Consider the following 19,338-nt stretch of genomic DNA (forward strand, 5'->3'; position numbering starts at 1 on the left):
TAACGTCAAGGCAAGTGTTGCCTTAAAGGAGGGCTCATATATCTTAGGGCAACTAGGCAAACATTAGTTTCTTTCCAACCATATATAAAACTGTTTTCATTCATTATTATCATCAACTTGTCAGCTTTTTGTCATTTCATGATGCCTTTATCTCTATTTTTACATTTTGATAGAGGGAGGTATTTTTGTTTTATTATTTATTTATTTATTTATTTAAGTCAGGTACATTTATATGTACATGTAGATGCTGTATCGGGACAGAGTTTGAGCAGAAATATGTTGTGTAGAAATTAACTACACACAATAAAACATTAACAAAATGCTGTGTCACATGAATGGTTTTGAAATAATATGAAAAAAAACACAAGTAATGTAAAAAAAAAAAACTTGTTTACTTTTTGAAATTAAAATAAAACACAAAGCAGTTTGGCTAATGAAGATGAAGTCGAATAAACAAGCTTTGTTCTTCTCTTGGTTCAGTTTGGCCAACAAAAATAAAGAGGAGTGATACCTCTCACTTCGAATACACAATCTTCACTGCCTGCGTTCAATTCGATGAGATGACCAGGGGCGCCGCTAAGGATTTTGGGCCCCATGAAAAGAATCTTTACAGGGCCCCCAACACAGTGTCATTATTTTTTCTGTATTATAATTTCATCATCATTAGGGGCCTCTCTGGGCCCCCCTCCATCATGGGCCCCTAGAATCCGTCTCCTTTACCCCCCCTTTTCGGCGATCCTGGAGATGACAAAGCATTTTAGCTACCGTAGTATTGATGTTTTTTGAACACTGATACAGTTTGCAGTTAAATAAAGGAGTGAACATCGCGGTAAACAAACTAAAGACTTTATAAACAAGTTGTGACAACTTTCACGACACATCGCCTGCTGCATGTTTCCTCACCTCATTAACTCTGTCACAGCAGCTAGCTGATGTATGCTGTATTGAGAAAATAAAAGCAACATCAAATCGTTTTCTCTTTCTCTGTATGCTTTTAGTGTGGGGACAAGTGTCTCCAATATTGTCCACACCTGTCTCCATCCAAACACAGCATCCATCCCCTCCATCCATTTTCCACCGCGGTGGGTGCTGGGGGCCTATCTCAGCTGCATTCGGGCGGAAGGCGATGTACACCCTGGACAAGTCGCCACCTCATCGCAGGGCCAACACAGATAGACAGACAACATTCACACACTAGGGCCAATTTAGTGTTGCCAATCAACCTATCCCCAGGTGCATGTTTTTGGAGGTGGGAGGAAGCCGGAGTACTCGGAGGGAACCCACGCAGTCACGGGGAGAACATGCAACACAGCAGTACGCTCTTAGGAAGCGAAGGAAAATGATGTTGAACCAAGCACTTGGAGATTTTCCCTCCAAGGGGAAATCTCCCGAGCAAAGTCCGTGTAGGTAGTGATGATTATCAAGCCAAACGACGCTAGTGCGCATGCGCCTGACTTCGTGTTGCCTAAATACATTAATAAATGACGGGGTTTTTGGTAATTAAAAAATGAGACGGTATTACTAACCGTCGGGAATTTTATCGCAAATGATCATTATATAAGTAAAAAGTCAAGGGCGGTCAAGACCTGTTCTTGCCGTCGATGTTGGTCAAATTTTTTAGGGCATGACGGAAAATGACGAGGGCTTTTGCCGTGGTTAAATTCGAGCCCTGCAAATATACTTGGAACCCGTTATTTCCTTTCCTCATTGTTGTTTCTTCCAGCTCCCGGAGCCGCTGCTAACCTTTAACCTGTACAACGACTTCATCGCGGCGGGGAAGAGCATCCAGCACTTCGGCAACTGGGAATCGATGCAAGACACTAACGAGTTCGTGGATGTGACTCGCAGCCTCCAGAAGCTCCTAGAAAGACTTCCTGACTGTTGCTACAGCACGTTGCAGCACCTCATATTACACCTGCAAAGGTTTGTTTACAAATCCCAAAAGCAGAGAAGTTGTCACGTTGTGTGAATGGTAAATAAAAACAGAATACAATGATTTGCTAATCCTTTTCAACTTATATTCAATTGAATAGACTGCAAAGACAAGATATTTAATCTTGTTTTTGCAAATAATCATGAACTTAGAATTTAATGACAGCAACACCATTGCAAAAAAGTTGTCACAAGGGCATTTTTACCACTGTGTTACATGGCCTTTCCTTTTAACAATACTCAGTAAACGTTTGGGAACTGAGTAGACCAATTTTTGAAGCTTTTCAGGTGGAATTCTTTCCCATTCTTGCTTGATGTACAGCTTAAGTTGTTCAACAGTCCGGGGGTCTCCGTTGTGGTATTTTAGGCTTCATAATGCGCCACACATTTTCAATGGGAGACAGGTCTGGACTACAGGCAGGCCTGTCTAGTACCCGCACTCTTTTACTATGAAGCCACGCTGTTGTAACACGTGGCTTGGCATTGTCTTGCTGAAATAAGCAGGGGCGTCCAGGATGACGTTGCTTGGATGGCAAAATATTTTGCTCCAAAACCTGTATGTACCTGTATGGTGCCTTCACAAAAGTGTAAGTTACCCATGTCTTGGGCACTAATACACCCCCATACCATCACACATGCTGGCTTTTGAACTTTGTGCCTATAACAGTCCGGATGGTTCTTTTCCTCTTTGGCGACGTCCACGTCGTCCACAGTTTCCAAAAACAATTTGAAATGTGGACTCGTCAGACCACAGAACACTTTTCCACTTTGCATCAGTCCATCTTAGATGAGCTCGGGCCCGGCAAAGCTGGCACCGTTTCTGGGTGTTGTTGATCAATGGCTTTCGCTTTGAACAGAGTTTTAACTTGCACTTACAGATGTGGGGACGGCGTGGCGAAGTTGGGAGAGTGGCCGTGCCAGCAATCTGAGGGTTACTGGTTCAATCCCCACCTTCTACCATCCTAGTGAGCAAGACACTTCACCCTTGCTCCTGATGGGCCTGGTTAGCGCTGTGCATGGCAGCTCCCGCCATCAGTGTGTGAATGTGTGAATGGGGAAAATAGTGTCAAAGCGCTTTGAGTTCCTTAAAAAAGGTAGAAAAGCGCTATACAAGTACGACCCATTTACCATTTACCATGTAGCGACCAACTGTAGTTACGCTCGGGATGGTGTCCTGCTGGCCCCACTATGGACTGGACTCTTACTATTATGTTGGATCCACTATGGACTGGACTCTCACAATATTATGTCAGACCCACTCGACATCCATTGCATTCGGTCTCCCCTAGAGGGGGGGGGGGGGGTTACCCGCATATGCGGTCCTCTCCAAGGTTTCTCATAGTCATTCACATCGACGTCCCACTGGGGTGAGTTTTTCCTTGCCCTTATGTGGGCTTTGTACCGAGGATGTCGTTGTGGCTTGTGCAGCCCTTTGAGACACTTGTGATTTAGGGCTATATAAATAAACATTGATTGATTGATTGATTGATTGATTGACTGACAGTGCTTTTCTGAAGTGTTCCTTAGCCCATGTGGTGATATCCTTTACACACCGATGTCGCTTTTGATGCCTGAGGGATCGAAGGTCACGGACATTCAATGTTGGTTTTTGGTGATTTCTCCAAATTCTCTGAACCTTTTGATGATATTACGGACCGTAGATGGTGAAATACCTAAATTCCTTGCAATAGCTCGTCGAGAAATGTTGTTCTTGAACTGTTCGACAATTTGCTCACGCATTTGTTCACAAAGTGGTGACCCTCGCCCCGTCCTTGTTTGTGAATGACTGAGCATTTCATTGAAGCTGCTTTTACACCCAATCATGGCACCCACCTGTTCCCAATTAGCCCGTTCACCTGTGGGATGTTCCAAATAAGTGTTTGATGAGCATTCCTCAACTTTCTCCCTCTTTTTTGCCACTTGTGCCAGCTTTTTTTGAAACATGTTGCAGGCATCAAATTCCAAATGAGCTAATATTTGCAAAAAATAACAAAGTTTACCAGTTTGAACGTTAAATATCTTGTCTTTGCAGTCTATTCAATTGAATATAAGTTGAAAAAGGATTTTCAAATCATTGTATTCTGTTTTTATTTACCATTTACACAACATGACAACTTCACTGCTTTTGGGGTTTGTACATACCAATGCAAAAAAGGTTTTTCCTCACCTGTCTGCCTGTAGAGTTTCCAGAAACAAGGAGAACAAGATGTCCTCCAGCAACTTGGGCATTGTGTTCGGTCCCACTCTCCTGCGTCCGCCGGTGTCGATAGACCATCCCACGGTGGCCCTGCAGGAGAACACCTACCAGGCCCTGCTGGTGGAGTTCCTCATCACGCACCACGATCGGGTCTTCCTGCAGAGAGCCGGCATGCCCGCCCCTCAAGTCCCCATGGAGACTCCTCCTAGGGGACGTGGCTGTCCTCCGGAGGGCGACATTGAGTCAAGACCGGAGCAACGGACATCCTCCAGGGAGCGGCCTTACTCCCTAGAAGTAGGTAGTTCTGTGATTGGATGCTCACTCATTGCAGGAGATGATTTTAAAGCAACTACCAGTCAATTCTTCTTCCTTCACTATTAGTCTTATTTTGTATATTCCAGTGAACCAAGGTCCTCTACAGTAGGCATTTGATGTTGGTCTATTTATTTAGTCAGTTACAGGAGCGTTATGCTGTTTTTAAAGGGGAACATTATCACAATTTCAGAAGGGTTAAAACCATTAAAAATCAGTTCCCAGTGGCTTATTTTATTTTTCGAAGTTTTTTTCAAAATTTTACCCATCACGCAATATCCCTAAAAAAAGCTTCAAAGTGCCTGATTTTAACCATCGTTATATACACCCGTCCATTTTCCTGTGACGTCACACAGTGATGCCAATACAAACAAACAGCAAGGTATAGCGACATTAGCTCGGATTCAGACTCGGATTTCAGCGGCTTAACACTGTCTGATAAGATAATTACTAACAACTATGAACTAGGTTTACAGCATATGAAATACATTTGGCAACAACATGCACTTTGAGAGTGCAGACAGCCCATTTCAGGCGCGCTAAGAACATATATTTTTCCACGATTTCAGCACTCAGGTTAACCATACCTAAATAGACACAAAATACTGCATTACACAAGACTACCCGAATGCACTCGAATTATTGAAAAAAATAAATGTTTTTAAGCTAAATTATTGGTAAACACAGTTTATGTATAATCATTTACGTAAAACCGCGAGTAATGAATAAAGTTTTCATCAATTAATATATTCTGTAGACATACCCTCATCCGCTCTCTTTTCCTGAAAGCTGATCTGTCCAGTTTTGGAGTTGATGTCAGCAAGATCATCTTCGGGACGGTGTAAGCCAAGACATCCAGGGGGTTTAGCTCGCTCGTCTGCGGGAACAAACTGCCGCCATTGCTTGCCGTGCTACCGAGGTCCTTTGTCCCTGAATTGCTCACACACTCCGGCAGATTCAATGGGGGTCTGGCGGCAGATTTCTTTGACTTTATCGTTGGAAATGCATCTGCTTTGAGTGTCGCAGGATATCCACACATTCTTGCCATCTCTGTCGTAGCATAGCTTTTGTCGGTAAAGTGTGCGGAACAAACGACTGACCATTTCGTCGGCTTTCCCCACACCCTCGTATTTTGAACAAATTTCGTCCAATTTCTTGCCACTTTTGCATCTTTGGGCCACTGGTGTAACTTGAATCCGTCCCTGTTCGTGTTGTTACACCCTCCGACAACACACCGACGAAAGTGAGAAAATGGCGGATTGCTTCCCGATGTGACGCCACGTTGTGACGTCATCGCTCCGAGAGCGAATAATAGAAAGGCGTTTAATTCGCCAAAATTCACCCATTTAGAGTTCGGAAATCGGTTAAAAAAATATATGGTCTTTTTTCTGCAACATCAAGGTATATATTGACGCTTACATAGGTCTGGTGATAATGTTCCCCTTTAAGAACACCTAATCAAAGATCATCTCTATGACAACACTAGTGTTTAAAAAAAAAAAGCTTTTTGAACTGAACTCGTGGATCACCCGTTGAAAAGGCCAAATAATGAAAAAGAGAGGAACTAAAATGGAACCTTGAGGAACACTATTAGTCATACTTGCCAACCTTCACGATTTTCCCGGGAGACTCCCGAATTTCAGTGCCCCTCCCGAAAATCTCCCGGGGAAACCATTCTCCCGATTTCCACCCGGACAACAATATTGAGGGCGTGCCTTTAAGGCACGCCCTCAATATTGTTGTCTGCCTTCAGCGTCCTCTACAACCTGTCGTCACGTCCGTTTTTCCTCTATACAAACAGCGTGGCGGCCCAGTCACTTAATATATTGTATTACACACACACACAAGTGAATGCAATTCATACTTGGTCAACAGCCATACAGGTCACACTGCGGGTGGCCGTATAAACAACTTTAACACTGTTACAAATATGCGCCACACTGTGAACCCACACCAAACAATCAATCAATCAATCAATGTTTATTTATATAGCCCTAAATCACAAGTGTCTCAAAGGGCTGCACAAGCCACAACGACATCCTCGGTACAAAGCCCACATAAGGGCAAGGAAAAACTCACCCCAGTGGGATGTCGATGTGAATGACTATGAGAAACCTTGGAGAGGACCGCATATGTGGGTAACCCCCCCGCCCCCCCCTGTAGGGGAGACCGAAAGCAATGGATGTCGAGTGGGTCTGACATAATATTGTGAGAGTCCAGTCCATAGTGGATCCAACATAATAGTAAGAATGACAAACACATTTCGGGAGAACATCCGCACCGTAACGCAACATAAACACAACAGAACAAATACCCAGAATCCCTTTGCAGCATTAACTCTTCCGGGACGCTACAATATACACCCCCCCCCCGCTACCACCAAACCCCAAATTCGGAGGTCTCAAGGTTGGCAAGTAGGCTATTAGTACAACTAAAGAAGTTGAACAAATGACTACTGACTGCATCTGAAGTAATAAACAAGCAATACCTTATTTACTTCCATCCCCATCCGTTTTCTACCGATTGTCTCTTTTTTTGGGGGACGCTGGAGCCTATCTCAGCTGCATTCGGGCGGAAGGCGGGGTACACCCCGGACAAGTCAATACAGATAGACAGACAACATTCACACACTAGGGCCAATTTAGTGTTGCCAATTAACCTTATTTACTTAAATTACATTACAGGAAATGTCTGCGCTCTCAGCTTTATTTATTAAGGTTGCCTGATCATAAAAAAAAAATGTTTTCAGAGTATATCCTTCGAGCCCTGCACAAGAAAGTGAGGAAAAGAAGTAAAAGTTGACTCTGACACCTCCGCGATCTCGGATCTTTTTGCGTAATGCCTTTTAATTATTTAAAAAGTGCCAGAACAACTTTATATAAAATCTGCTGTTCTTAAAGCCGATGTTTTCTTTCATCAATGAAATCAATTAATTACCTTTTAAATCGATATGTATCTTCTGGAACAATGTTTTTCAACCACTGTGCCCTGGCACACTAGTGTGCTGTGAGATATTGTCTGGTGTGCCGTAGGTAATTACCGTATGCAACTTCGCCTAATTGGTCCAAAAAATATTATTTTCAAATCAATAATTATAATCTGCAAATAATGTGCCGTTGTCTAGTGTGTCTGTGCTGCATACACTGCAAAAAGTCATTGTTCAAAAACAAGAACAAAAAATACTATATTTTAGTATTTTATTTGAACTAAGCAAAATTATCTGCCAATAGAACAAGAAAATGTGGACTTTCCAAAACAAGTACAATTAGCTAACTTCAATGGACCCAAAAATACCTTAAAATAAGTATATTCTCACTAATAACAAGTGCACTTTTCTTGGTAGAAAAAACAAATATGAGACCTTTTTGCTCAATATGTTGAAAAATATTCTTAAATGAAGTAAATGCTAGTGCCATTATCTTGACATAATGATATTACATTTCTTGAAACCAGCAAACTTATACTAAAAACTAATTTATTGTTCTTAATGGAAAGGCAAGAAGGCAAGCGCTTGTTACTCTCGGGGTCTACAAGCCGCTCAGGCAAATCATATTGTCTAAAAATGCATTTTTCCATCGATAACATGACATCATCGCGCCAAGTGCGTGCTCTTTCAGTCAATTAGTGCGCATATATACATTTTTAATTGTAATTTTGAAGAATTCATATGAATGTGCATGAGCTATTTCTGTTCAAAATTGTTAGAAATGTCACATGTTAAATGTTTAAATATTAACTGTCAGTTTACTGTACTGTGCCAACTGTACTACTATATGAGTACCTATTTTCTATTGTTTCATTGAAAATAAAACAGCAAAGTCCATTTGGCTGCCATCTGTTTTAATTATGAGACACAATTGTGTCAAAATCATGATTTTTTTTTTTCATGCTTGAAATAAGAAATTATTACTTTAAAAAAGTAGTTTTATACTTGTGAGTGTTGATGACACAACAGTTGATATTCTAGTTTCAAGCATGTTTTACTCAATATAGGTCATTAAATCTCAGCAACAAGCTGTAATATCTTACTGAGATCCTTTAGGACCAAAACCCTTAAAACAAGTAAAACACTCTAACATAAAATCTGCTTAGTGAGAAGAATTATCTTATCAGACAGAAAATGAGCAAATATCACCCTTATTTGAGATATTTATTCTTACTTAGATTTCAGTTTCTGCAGTGTAGAGCTCGGCAGGGTAACCATGTAATACTCCATCCATATCAGTAGGTGGCAGCAGGTAGTTAATTGTTTTGTCGAAGTCGGAACGCGTCCAGGATGGTTTGTCACGACCCCAATATGCAGAGCACAGCATGAGACAGCATGCAGGTAAAAAGGTATGTTACGCTTAAACCAAAAATGAACAAAAGGGAAGTCCCGCTAGGAAAAGGCACTGAAGCATAGGGAGGGCTATGCAAAACGAAAGTAAAACTGAACTGGCAACAAAGTAAACAAAAACAGAATGCTGGACGACAGCAAAGACTTGCAGTGTGTGACCGTACATGACATGACAATCAACAATGTCCCCACAAGCCAAGACAAAGCAGGTCATTTTTTAACGTTTTTTTGCTGGTGGTGTGCCTACGTATTTTTTCAATGAAAAAAATGTGCCTTGGCTCAAAAAGGTTGAAAAACACTGTTCTGGAAGGCCAACTGGCCGAGCACGGACTGAGTTTCTTCCATTTTAGGAATGTAAATGGATATATCGATCAATTGTTACACAATGGTCCGAGTTCCTCAATATAACAGGAGCACTCTTGTGTTTTTAGGAAATTTGCTGCAAAAATATTTGTCTACCAAGTTGTGAACTGAACTCACCAGTTGAATAGCCCTGCTTTCAAGGATTTTTGTTAGTTTGTCCTTTTTACTTTTATAAAAGCTATAATAGCTTAACTTGACACTTTATTCTGTTAAGGCCCAAGCTGTTTGTTTACATGCTTTTTTTTTTATTTCTCTTTGCTATTTGGGCTTATTGGACCTTAATTAGAATAAAAACTAAGAATCATCTTTTGATATGATGTACTTAGTCCATAAGTACACATACGTGTACTTCATGTTTAGTGACATGCTAATTCTTATTTTTACACTTTTTGTTTTTTTCCAAATTCCATTGTATGTTATACTTTTCTGACACCACCAGATGGCAGTATAAGTGTCCACATAAGTGGCCATAAGACCCCAATTCAGTAGTGTACACAATTTTGTAAATAAGAGCTAAAAGGTGCTGTCCACGCATGTGGCCACTAAGCCTTTAGAGGTGAAAAGATGGACGACTGCTGCTCTGCTTTCTTGTACGTCGCTCCTTTCCAGCGCCTTTTCCTTTTGCTTCAAACTTGTTCAAGAATAGGCCCATCATTTCCAACATGGCACCTCCACACAGTTATTTTACACCGTAAGATTCTGTAAATGTTTATTTACATACCTTGTTTCCAAACGGTTCCCGTAACAAGGCAGTAAAACGGCTAATCAAACAAAACAAACACGTCTTGGTGAGTTTACTGAGGATTTTTTGAAAGTGAAACAATACAAAAAGAATGTTATTGTGAGTTAATACTAACAGACACTCGTAAAAGTGTTAGTACGTTAGCTAATGCTAACGACGCTGGCGTCATTACATTACAATATCACGTACAAATATGCATGAAAACACTCCTACAGACATCACACATGGGACGCTTTAGTAAGTATGAATAGTTTTAGTTATATTGTAAGATTTAAACGTGGCTTGGAGTGATTAATGAAGAATCCATACGAGTAGTAACGCTATGGACAGCTAGAACACTGAACGACGAAATTTTTTTAAAAAAGCACTGACGGTAAATGGCACCTGCAAGAAGCGAAAACGTCCAAAAGATGGTGTCATAGCACAAACAATAAATTAAAATGTATTATCGATGCCAGTGAAGAAAAAATCATGAATTAGCCGCTACGTTTAATAAGCCGCGGGATTCAAAGTGTAGGAAAAAAGTAGCGGCTCGTAGTCCGAAATTTACATGGGTTCTTTTTAAGACACTCGTGGAAAATAAAAATAAAAATTGTGCTGTCAAACGTTTATTTAAAAAAAAAAATCAGATTAATCAAACTTTTAAATTTGGATTATGATTAATCAAAGGTTATTAGTTGTGAACATAATTTAAATTGACATTAAAAAAAAGACGCCGATATTTAGACACAAATGCAATCTTCTTGGCAGAATATCTTACAGGAAGTGTTACTTGAATGCACCACAGTTATTTGCTCTAAACCAGAGGTGTCAGTTATCGCAGTTATGTTTGGCCCCAGAGGGCCGCTTGTAACAGTGAATACTATTGTTACACAATCTTTTTATGCATTTTATTAGTAGATTTTTTTTAAACTAAAATGTAAAAAAAATATGGTTAGTTGCAATAATTTCACCTCAAATGTTTGTGTATTTTATTTTACTGTAAATGGAAAACAGTACTGCTGTTTTTATGGTAAAAAAAAAAAAAAAAAAAGGCAGCTCAGTTGCCAGAATTTTACTGTAAAATGTACATTTGTTTTTTTTTAGTCTAAATAAAAAAACCTGCAATTTTACAGTAAAATTTTGGTCTTTACCTTTACCTAGTGGTTAGAGTGTCCGCCCTGAGATCGGTAGGTTGTGAGTTCAAACCCCGGCCGAGTCATACCAAAGACTATAAAAAATGGGACCCATTGCCTCCCTGCTTGGCACTCAGCATCAAGGGTTGGAATTGGGGGTTAAATCACCCAAAATGATTCCCGGGCGTGGCCACCGCTGCTGCTCACTGCTCCCCTCACCTCCAATGGGGTGATCAGGGGTGATGGGTCAAATGCAGACAATCATCGGTACTTGAACTTGAACTTAACACTTAGTCTTTAAGTGTGTTACACTTGCATAACATACACTTGGTCTTTTGCACTTGTGTAAGTACACTTGGTCTTCAAGTGTGTCACACTTATACTTACATTTAGTTTTTGAGTACATAAGTGTGATAGGACGGAGGCGAACTCAGAAGACGGTAAAGATTGCTATGGTCATTTACATGAACATTAATAAATATATTACCTGGTGTTTTGTTTGGCAATATTATGCAAAAGCAACTTTTCTTACCTTCTCGTACCTGCTGATCTGTATTTGGGATCTGCATAAGTCCTGAAATATTGCGCGCGTCCGCCATTGTAACATAGTCATAAGCTTCTTCTTTTTCTATATCTTCTTATGGGACATTAATCCTCCGCTGTTGCCATTTCTAATATAAAGTAGTGTAAAGTTCTTACTTATATCTGTCAGTAAACTCACCATGAAAGCGCTAAAACATACCGGTGTAGTGAGTTGACATTATTCACCCAAGGAACTTTAGTTATTATTAACTATTAACTATTATTAAGACTTATTTTTTGGCAAATACATGACATTTCTGCTAATAGCACATGTCTTTAAAAAGATGAGGTATAGCGTGTGTATAAAAGGCGTAGATCTCCTGTGACCGCTCTGACGCCACTCAACTTGTGTCGTTCCAACAGAGCGAGAGAATGAAGCGAGAGTGGAGTGAGGGTTATATATCTGACAAGTCTTCATCCAATGAAGCAGTGGACCAGCTCAGCCCTGACGCCAATCAGAGAGCAGGTAGGGAGGAACACAGTCATGCAGCAACACTATTTATGACCTCATTCTACTCCATTTTTAACATGCTTTTATGCACTAGTGTAGTTCTTCTCTCCTGTTGGCTCGCTTTTCTTTTTGCTTCCTCTTTTTTATTGTCTTTGACCTGGCTGAAGTCAAATAAACTTCCTTCTGTTTTGTTTTTGTTTAACCACTAACTGTTCATCCTCCAGCTCTTCCTCCTCTTTGTGGCTGCAACAGCACATCAACATCATTGTTGTCACTGGACTCTTCATTAGGCACCCCTTGCCAGTTATTAAGACCGTTATTGATGGAATAATATAATATTGAGATCTGTTTCTATTATGCTAGTCATAGTAAAAAATATTAATTTAATTTATTTTATTTCAATTTTAAAACGTATAAATATTTTAGGATTGTTTTATATTTATTTTTATTATTAAATTGTTGCTCTTATGTAAATTAATTATGTTTATAGATATTTTGAGATTGATTATATTTACCATGATTTACTTTAATGTATTTTAATTTAGGCATGTCGTTTCAATAATGAGTATAAGTTTTATTATCTTATTTATAGATATTTTATGATTATTTAATTCATCATTGTGTGTGTTGTCACATGAATTTAAATATAGAAATACAAAACATTTATTAACTTAAATTGGATTTTAATTTGTGTGTGTGTGTGTGCATGCGTGCGTGCGTGCGTGCGTGCGTGTGTGTGTGTGTGTGTGTTTAAGTGTATATATAAATGTGCATTTATATAGTGTGAGCGTGTGTGCATATATACTGTATGTATATATGTGTGTTTATATAGGGTGAGCGTGCATGTACTGTACATGTGTGTGTGTATATATATGTATGTATGTGTATTTATATAGTGTGAGCGTGCATGTACATATATATGTGTGTGTGTATATTTATTTATATATATATATATATATATGTATATGTGTATTTATATAGTGTGAGCGTGCGTGTATATATATTTATATATGTGTGTTTATATAGTGTGAGCGTGCATGTACATATATGTGTTTATGTATATATGTATATATGTGTATTTATATAGTGTGAGCGTGCGTGTATATATACATGTATGCATGTATGTATATATGTGTATTTATAGTGTTAGCGTGCGTGTATATACATGTAATAATGTGTGTTTGTATAGTGTGAGTGTGCGTGTACATATGTGTGTGTATATATATATGTATATATGTGTATTTATATAGTGTGAGCGTGCGTGTATATATGTATATTTATATAGTGTGAGCGTGCGTGTATATACATGTATATATGTGTATTTATAGTGTGAGCGTGCGTCTATATACATGTACAGTATATATGTGTATTTATATAGTGTGAGCGTGCGTGTATATACATGTATATATGTGTATTTATAGTGTGAGTGTGCGTCTATATACATGTACAGTATATGTGTATTTATATAGTGTGAGCGTGCGTGTATATACATGTATATATGTGTATTTATAGTGTGAGCGTGCGTGTATATACATGTATATATGTGTATTTATAGTGTGAGTGTGCGTGTATACACATGTATATGTGTATTTATATAGTGTGAGTGTGCGTGTATACACATGTATATATGTGTATTTATATAGTGTGAGCGTGCGTGTATATACATGTATAAATGTGTATTTATAGTGTGAGTGCGTGTATATACATGTAATGTGTGTTTGTATAGTGTGAGTGTGCATGTACATATACTGTATATGTGTGTGTGTATATATATATATGTATATATGTGTATTTATATAGTGTGAGCGTGTGTGTGTATATATGTGTATTTATATAGTGTGAGCATGCATGTATATATATGTGTATTTATAGTGTGAGCGTGCGTGTATATACATGTACAGTATATATGTGTATTTATATAGTGTGAGCGTGCGTGTATATACATGTATATATGTGTATTTATAGTGTGAGCGTGCGTGTATACACACGTATATATATGTGTATTTATATAGTGTGAGTGTGCGTGTATATACATGTAATAATGTGTGTTTGTATAGTGTGAGTGTGCATGTACATATACTGTATATGTGTGTGTGTATATATATATGTATATGTGTATTTATATAGTGTGAGCGTGTGTGTGTATATATGTGTATTTATATAGTGTGAGCATGCATGTATATATATGTGTATTTATAGTGTGAGCGTGCGTGTATATACATGTACAGTATATGTGTATTTATATAGTGTGAGCGTGCGTGTATATACATGTATATATGTGTATTTATAGTGTGAGCGTGCGTGTATACACACGTATATATATGTGTATTTATATAGTGTGAGTGTGCGTGTATATACATGTATATATGTGTATTTATATAGTGTGAGCGTGCGTGTATACACATGTATATATGTGCATTTATATAGTGTGAGCGTGCGTGTATATACATGTATATATGTGTATTTATATAGTGTGAGCATGCATGTATATACATGTATATATGTGTATTTATAGTGTGAGCGTGCGTGTATATACATGTACAGTATATATGTGTATTTATATAGTGTGAGCGTGCGTGTATATACATGTATTTATGTGTATTTATAGTGTGAGCGTACGTGTATATACATGTATATATGTGTATTTATAGTGTGAGCGTACGTGTATATACATGTATATATGTGTATTTATAGTGTGAGCGTACGTGTATATACATGTATATATGTGTATTTATAGTGTGAGCGTACGTGTATATACATGTATATATGTGTATTTATAGTGTGAGCGTACGTGTATATACATGTATATATGTGTATTTATAGTGTGAGCGTGCGTGTATATACATGTATATATGTGTATTTATAGTGTGAGCGTGCGTGTATATACATGTATATATGTGTATTTATAGTGTGAGCGTACGTGTATATACATGTATATATGTGTATTTATAGTGTGAGCGTGCGTGTATATACATGTATATATGTGTATTTATAGTGTGAGCGTACGTGTATATACATGTATATATGTGTATTTATAGTGTGAGCGTGCGTGTATATACATGTATATATGTGTATTTATAGTGTGAGCGTACGTGTATATACATGTATATATGTGTATTTATAGTGTGAGCGTACGTGTATATACATGTATATATGTGTACCGTATTTTCCGCACCATAAGGCGCCCTGGGTTATAAGCCGCGCCTTCAATGAACGGCATATTTCAAAACTTTGTCCACCTATAAGCCGCCCGGTGTTGTAAGCCGCATCTAACTGCGCTAAAGGAATGTCAAAAAAACAGTCAGATAGGTCAGTCAAACTTTAATAATATATTAAAAACCAGCGTTCTAACAACTCTGTTCACTCCCAAAATGTACGCAAATGTGCAATCACAAACATACGTATATCAACATGGACAGAGCTGCGTGAAAAAAGCCACCCGGCCTCTTCGCGTAAACTTAAACTTACCTTAACCACTCGCTCATCTTTTCTTCATCCATCCCTTCGAGTTAGCTTTTATGATGACGCCGGCTGGAAAGGTCTCTTTTGGCAAGGTCTTCCTTTTGAATATCACCATGGGTGGAAGTTTCTGGCCATTAGCATGGCAAGCTAGAACCACAGTGAAGGATGACTTCTCATTCCCTGTGGTGCAAATATTCACCGTACGTGCTCCCGTTGTATCCACAGTGCGGTTCACAGGAATATCAGTTGCTGTGAAATAGTAATCCGTGTGCGGATGGAGAGATTGCGTCTTTTCATGAACCGGATCCCTGTCGCTTAGTAGGAGCCATTTTGTGGTCTTTACAGATGTAAACACACAAAGGAAATGAAACGTACGGTGATATCCGCGCCCTTCTTCTTCTTCTACGCGGGCGGGTGGTTGCTTACAGTAGAAGAAGAAGCGCTTCCTGTTCTATGGGGGCGGGTGCTTACCTTGGCGGTTGCTTGCGTAGAAGAAGAAGCGCTTCCTCTTCTACGGGGAAAAAAGATGGCGGCTGTTTACCGAAGTTGCGAGACCGAAACTTTATGAAAATGAATCTTAATATTAATCCATATATAAAGCGCACCGGGTTATAAGGCGCACTGTCAGCTTTTGAGAAAATTTGTGGTTTTTAGGTGCGCCTTATAGTGCGGAAAATACGGTATGTATGTATGTATGTATGTACCCCAACCGATGCACAGGCGAGCGGGCCACCCTGGGTCCCGACTCTGGGATTTTCCATAAGTAGAAAATAAAAAAGAGAAAAACAGAATATAGTGTAACCAAACCAAATAAAATTTGAGCACAATGGTGACAATAATAAATGTGTTGATGTTATGACATTATTTTCATATCTCTCCTGCATCAGATATTGGAGGACAGGGCAGGTGTGCCTAATGAAGTGTCCAGTGCCTTTCTATTGATTTTTTTACTGAATGACGTTTTTTCTCCTTCCAGTCGTGGCTATGAGCTCCACCCGCCTCGACCCAACGGGGGACTTTGTTTTGTCCAGGCCGCACTTCCGCTTCACCAGGCAGCCCGTCAAGTACCACCGCCATCACAACCCCAGGAGCCGACCCCCCGCCACCGACCAGAGCGCCGTCACCGGACCCCCTGCGGCTCCGCCGGCCGCGCCGGACAGCGCCGACAGCAGTCGCAGCTCCTCCCCGGAGCAGCGAGCGCCGCGCTTGCCTCCTCAGGACGTCTGCTCGCCGTGTCCCCGGACCACCGCCGCCGCCGACGCTGCTGCCGCTGCTCCTCTGAGCCCGCGTGATGTGGTGCAGTACATGCTGGCGCTGGACGGCACGCCCGCGCTCACTTTGGCCGACCTCAACATCAACAATAATTCTGCACGGAGGAAGACTTTCTCTCCAAAGGCTCTTCCTGCGGAGCAACACTTCACCTCGCCCGCACAGAAGATTCTGTCCGGGCTGAAGCTGAGACGCAGCCACTCGGGGAAAGATGAACAACTTTTTGTATGAGGACCTTCCAGCATGGATTACTCTTACATTCATTTCTACCTTTTCTACACCTTTTTTTGCAAATTGTACAAAAAACCCCAAAACCAGTGAAGTTGGCACCTTGCACTGCAAAAACTGAAATCTAAGTAAGATTAAATATCTCAAATAAGGATGATATTTGCTTATTTTCTGTCTGTTTTCTTCTCCCTAAGCAGATTTTATGTTAGAGTGTTTTACTTGTTTTAAGTGTTTTGGTCCTAAATGATCTCAGTAAGATATTACAGCTTGTTGCTGAGATTTGATGACCTATATTGAGTAAAACATGCTGCACAAATGTACTTCAAAATGTAACAATCAAAATAAATATGCCTTTTTTTTTTTGTTTACTCGGGCATGCATATATAATATGCATTAGTTAGATCAGGGGTCGGCAACCCAAAATGTTGAAAGAGCCTTATTGGACCAAAAATACAAAAACAAATCTGTCTGGAGCCGCAAAAAATTAAAAGCCATATTACATACAGATAGTGTGTCATGAGATATAAATTGAATTAAGAGGACTTAAAGGAAACTAAATGAGCTCAAATATAGCTACAAATGAGGCATAATGATGCAATATGTACATATAGCTAGTCTAAATAGCATGTTAGCATCGATTAGCTCGCAGTCATGCAGTGACCAAATATGTCTGATTAGCACTCCACACAAGTCAATAACATCAACAAAACTCACCTTTGTGGATTCATGCACAACGTTCAAAGTTTGGTGGACAAAATGAGACAGAAAAAGAAGTGGCATAAAACACGTCCTAGAAAGTCCAAGAAAGATATACATGTAAACAAACTAAGGTGAGTTCAAGGACTGCCAAAATTAGTAGGACATAACGGCGCTCGGCAAATACTCGATTGAATGTGACAGTATACTGTCATAGTGAGTAAAACCTATTTTTTGTATTTGTAAACCTTACCAAAATACCTGATTCTGGTAAAACTCACATAGATACAATATTACAGGTAATTTTAGACAAAATTCATGTTTGTTTTTGGAGTTATGTTTACATAACTGTCAGATTGAATGTGACAGTATACTGTCATAGTGAGTAAAACCTATTTTTTGTATTTGTAAACCTTACCAAAATACCTGATTCTCGTAAAACTCACATAGATACAATATTACAGGTAATTTTAGACAAAATTCATGTTTGTTTTTGGAGTTATGTTCATATAACTTTCATATTTAGTATGACGGTTATACCATCATATTGAGTAAAAAAAACAAAACTACCTTGTGTGAATCAGTGAAGCATGTTTACTATAAACAGTGTGCTTTATAACAATTAGGGAGGTTTGTGTCATGTTTGTCCTCCTACAGAAACCATATTAAAACAAAAAATATATTTTTTTCCCCTCAACTTTTTCCATTTTTCATACATTTTTGGAAAAAGCTCCAGAGAGCCACTAGGGCGGCGCTAAAGAGCCGCATGCGGCTCTAGAGCCGTGGGTTGCCGACCCCTGAGTTAGACCATTTAAAATCAACGATAATAAAAAGGTGATGCTTGGAAATAGCATAAAAATGCCCCAAAAAACTTGGAAAAACGCGATTCATAGCGTTACTTTTTGGTGTAACCATCATGAGCGGTCTGTTCGGGTACAACCCCCGTTTCCATATGAGTTGGGAAATTGTGTTAGATGTAAATATAAACGGAATACAATGATTTGCAAATCATTTTCAACCCATATTCAGTTGAATGTGCTACAAAGACAACATATTTGATGTTCAAACGGATAAACTTTTTTTTTTGTTGCAAATAATCATTAACTTTAGAATTTGATGCCAGCAACACGTGACAAAGAAGTTGGGAAAGGTGGCAATAAATACTGATAAAGTTGAGGAATGCTCATCAAACACTTATTTGGAACATCCCACAGGTGTGCAGGCTAATTGGGAACAGGTGGGTGCCATGATTGGGTATAAAAAAAACAGCTTCCCAAAAAAATGCTCAGTCTTTCACAAGAAAGGATGGGGTGAGGTACACCTCTTTGTCCACAACTGCGTGAGCAAATAGTCGAACAGTTTAAGAACAACGTTTCTCAAAGTGCGATTGCAAGAAATTTAGGGATTTCAACATCTACGGTCCATAATATCATCAAAAGGTTCGGAGAATCTGGAGAAATCACTCCACGTAAGCGGCATGGCCGGAAACCAACATTGAATGACCGTGACCTTCGATCCCTCAGACGGCACTGTATGAAAAACCGACATCAATCTCTAAAGGATATCACCACATGGGCTCAGGAACACTTCAGAAAACCACTGTCACTAAATACAGTTTGTCGCTACATCTGTAAGTGCAAGTTAAAGCTCTAC

The 19,338-nt window shown here is 39.3% G+C and overlaps 1 protein-coding gene across 1 annotated transcript in view; it reads left to right on the forward strand.

The window, feature by feature from the left end:
* The window catches only part of gmip (GEM interacting protein), a 57,238-nt gene extending 40,097 nt beyond the window's left edge, over positions 1-17,141 (forward strand). Inside the window, exons 18-21 of the mRNA XM_061982039.2 lie at positions 1,724-1,923; positions 4,114-4,423; positions 11,943-12,045; positions 16,469-17,141. Of these exons, the coding sequence (XP_061838023.2) occupies positions 1,724-1,923; positions 4,114-4,423; positions 11,943-12,045; positions 16,469-16,992 (1,137 nt within the window). The 3' untranslated portion in view covers positions 16,993-17,141. The remainder of the gene's footprint in view (positions 1-1,723; positions 1,924-4,113; positions 4,424-11,942; positions 12,046-16,468) is intronic.
* The last annotated feature ends 2,197 nt before the right edge of the window (positions 17,142-19,338 follow it).

The sequence above is a fragment of the Nerophis lumbriciformis genome, linkage group LG24 (assembly GCF_033978685.3).
Source record: "Nerophis lumbriciformis linkage group LG24, RoL_Nlum_v2.1, whole genome shotgun sequence".
In the NCBI taxonomy this organism is placed as follows: Eukaryota; Metazoa; Chordata; class Actinopteri; order Syngnathiformes; family Syngnathidae; genus Nerophis; species Nerophis lumbriciformis.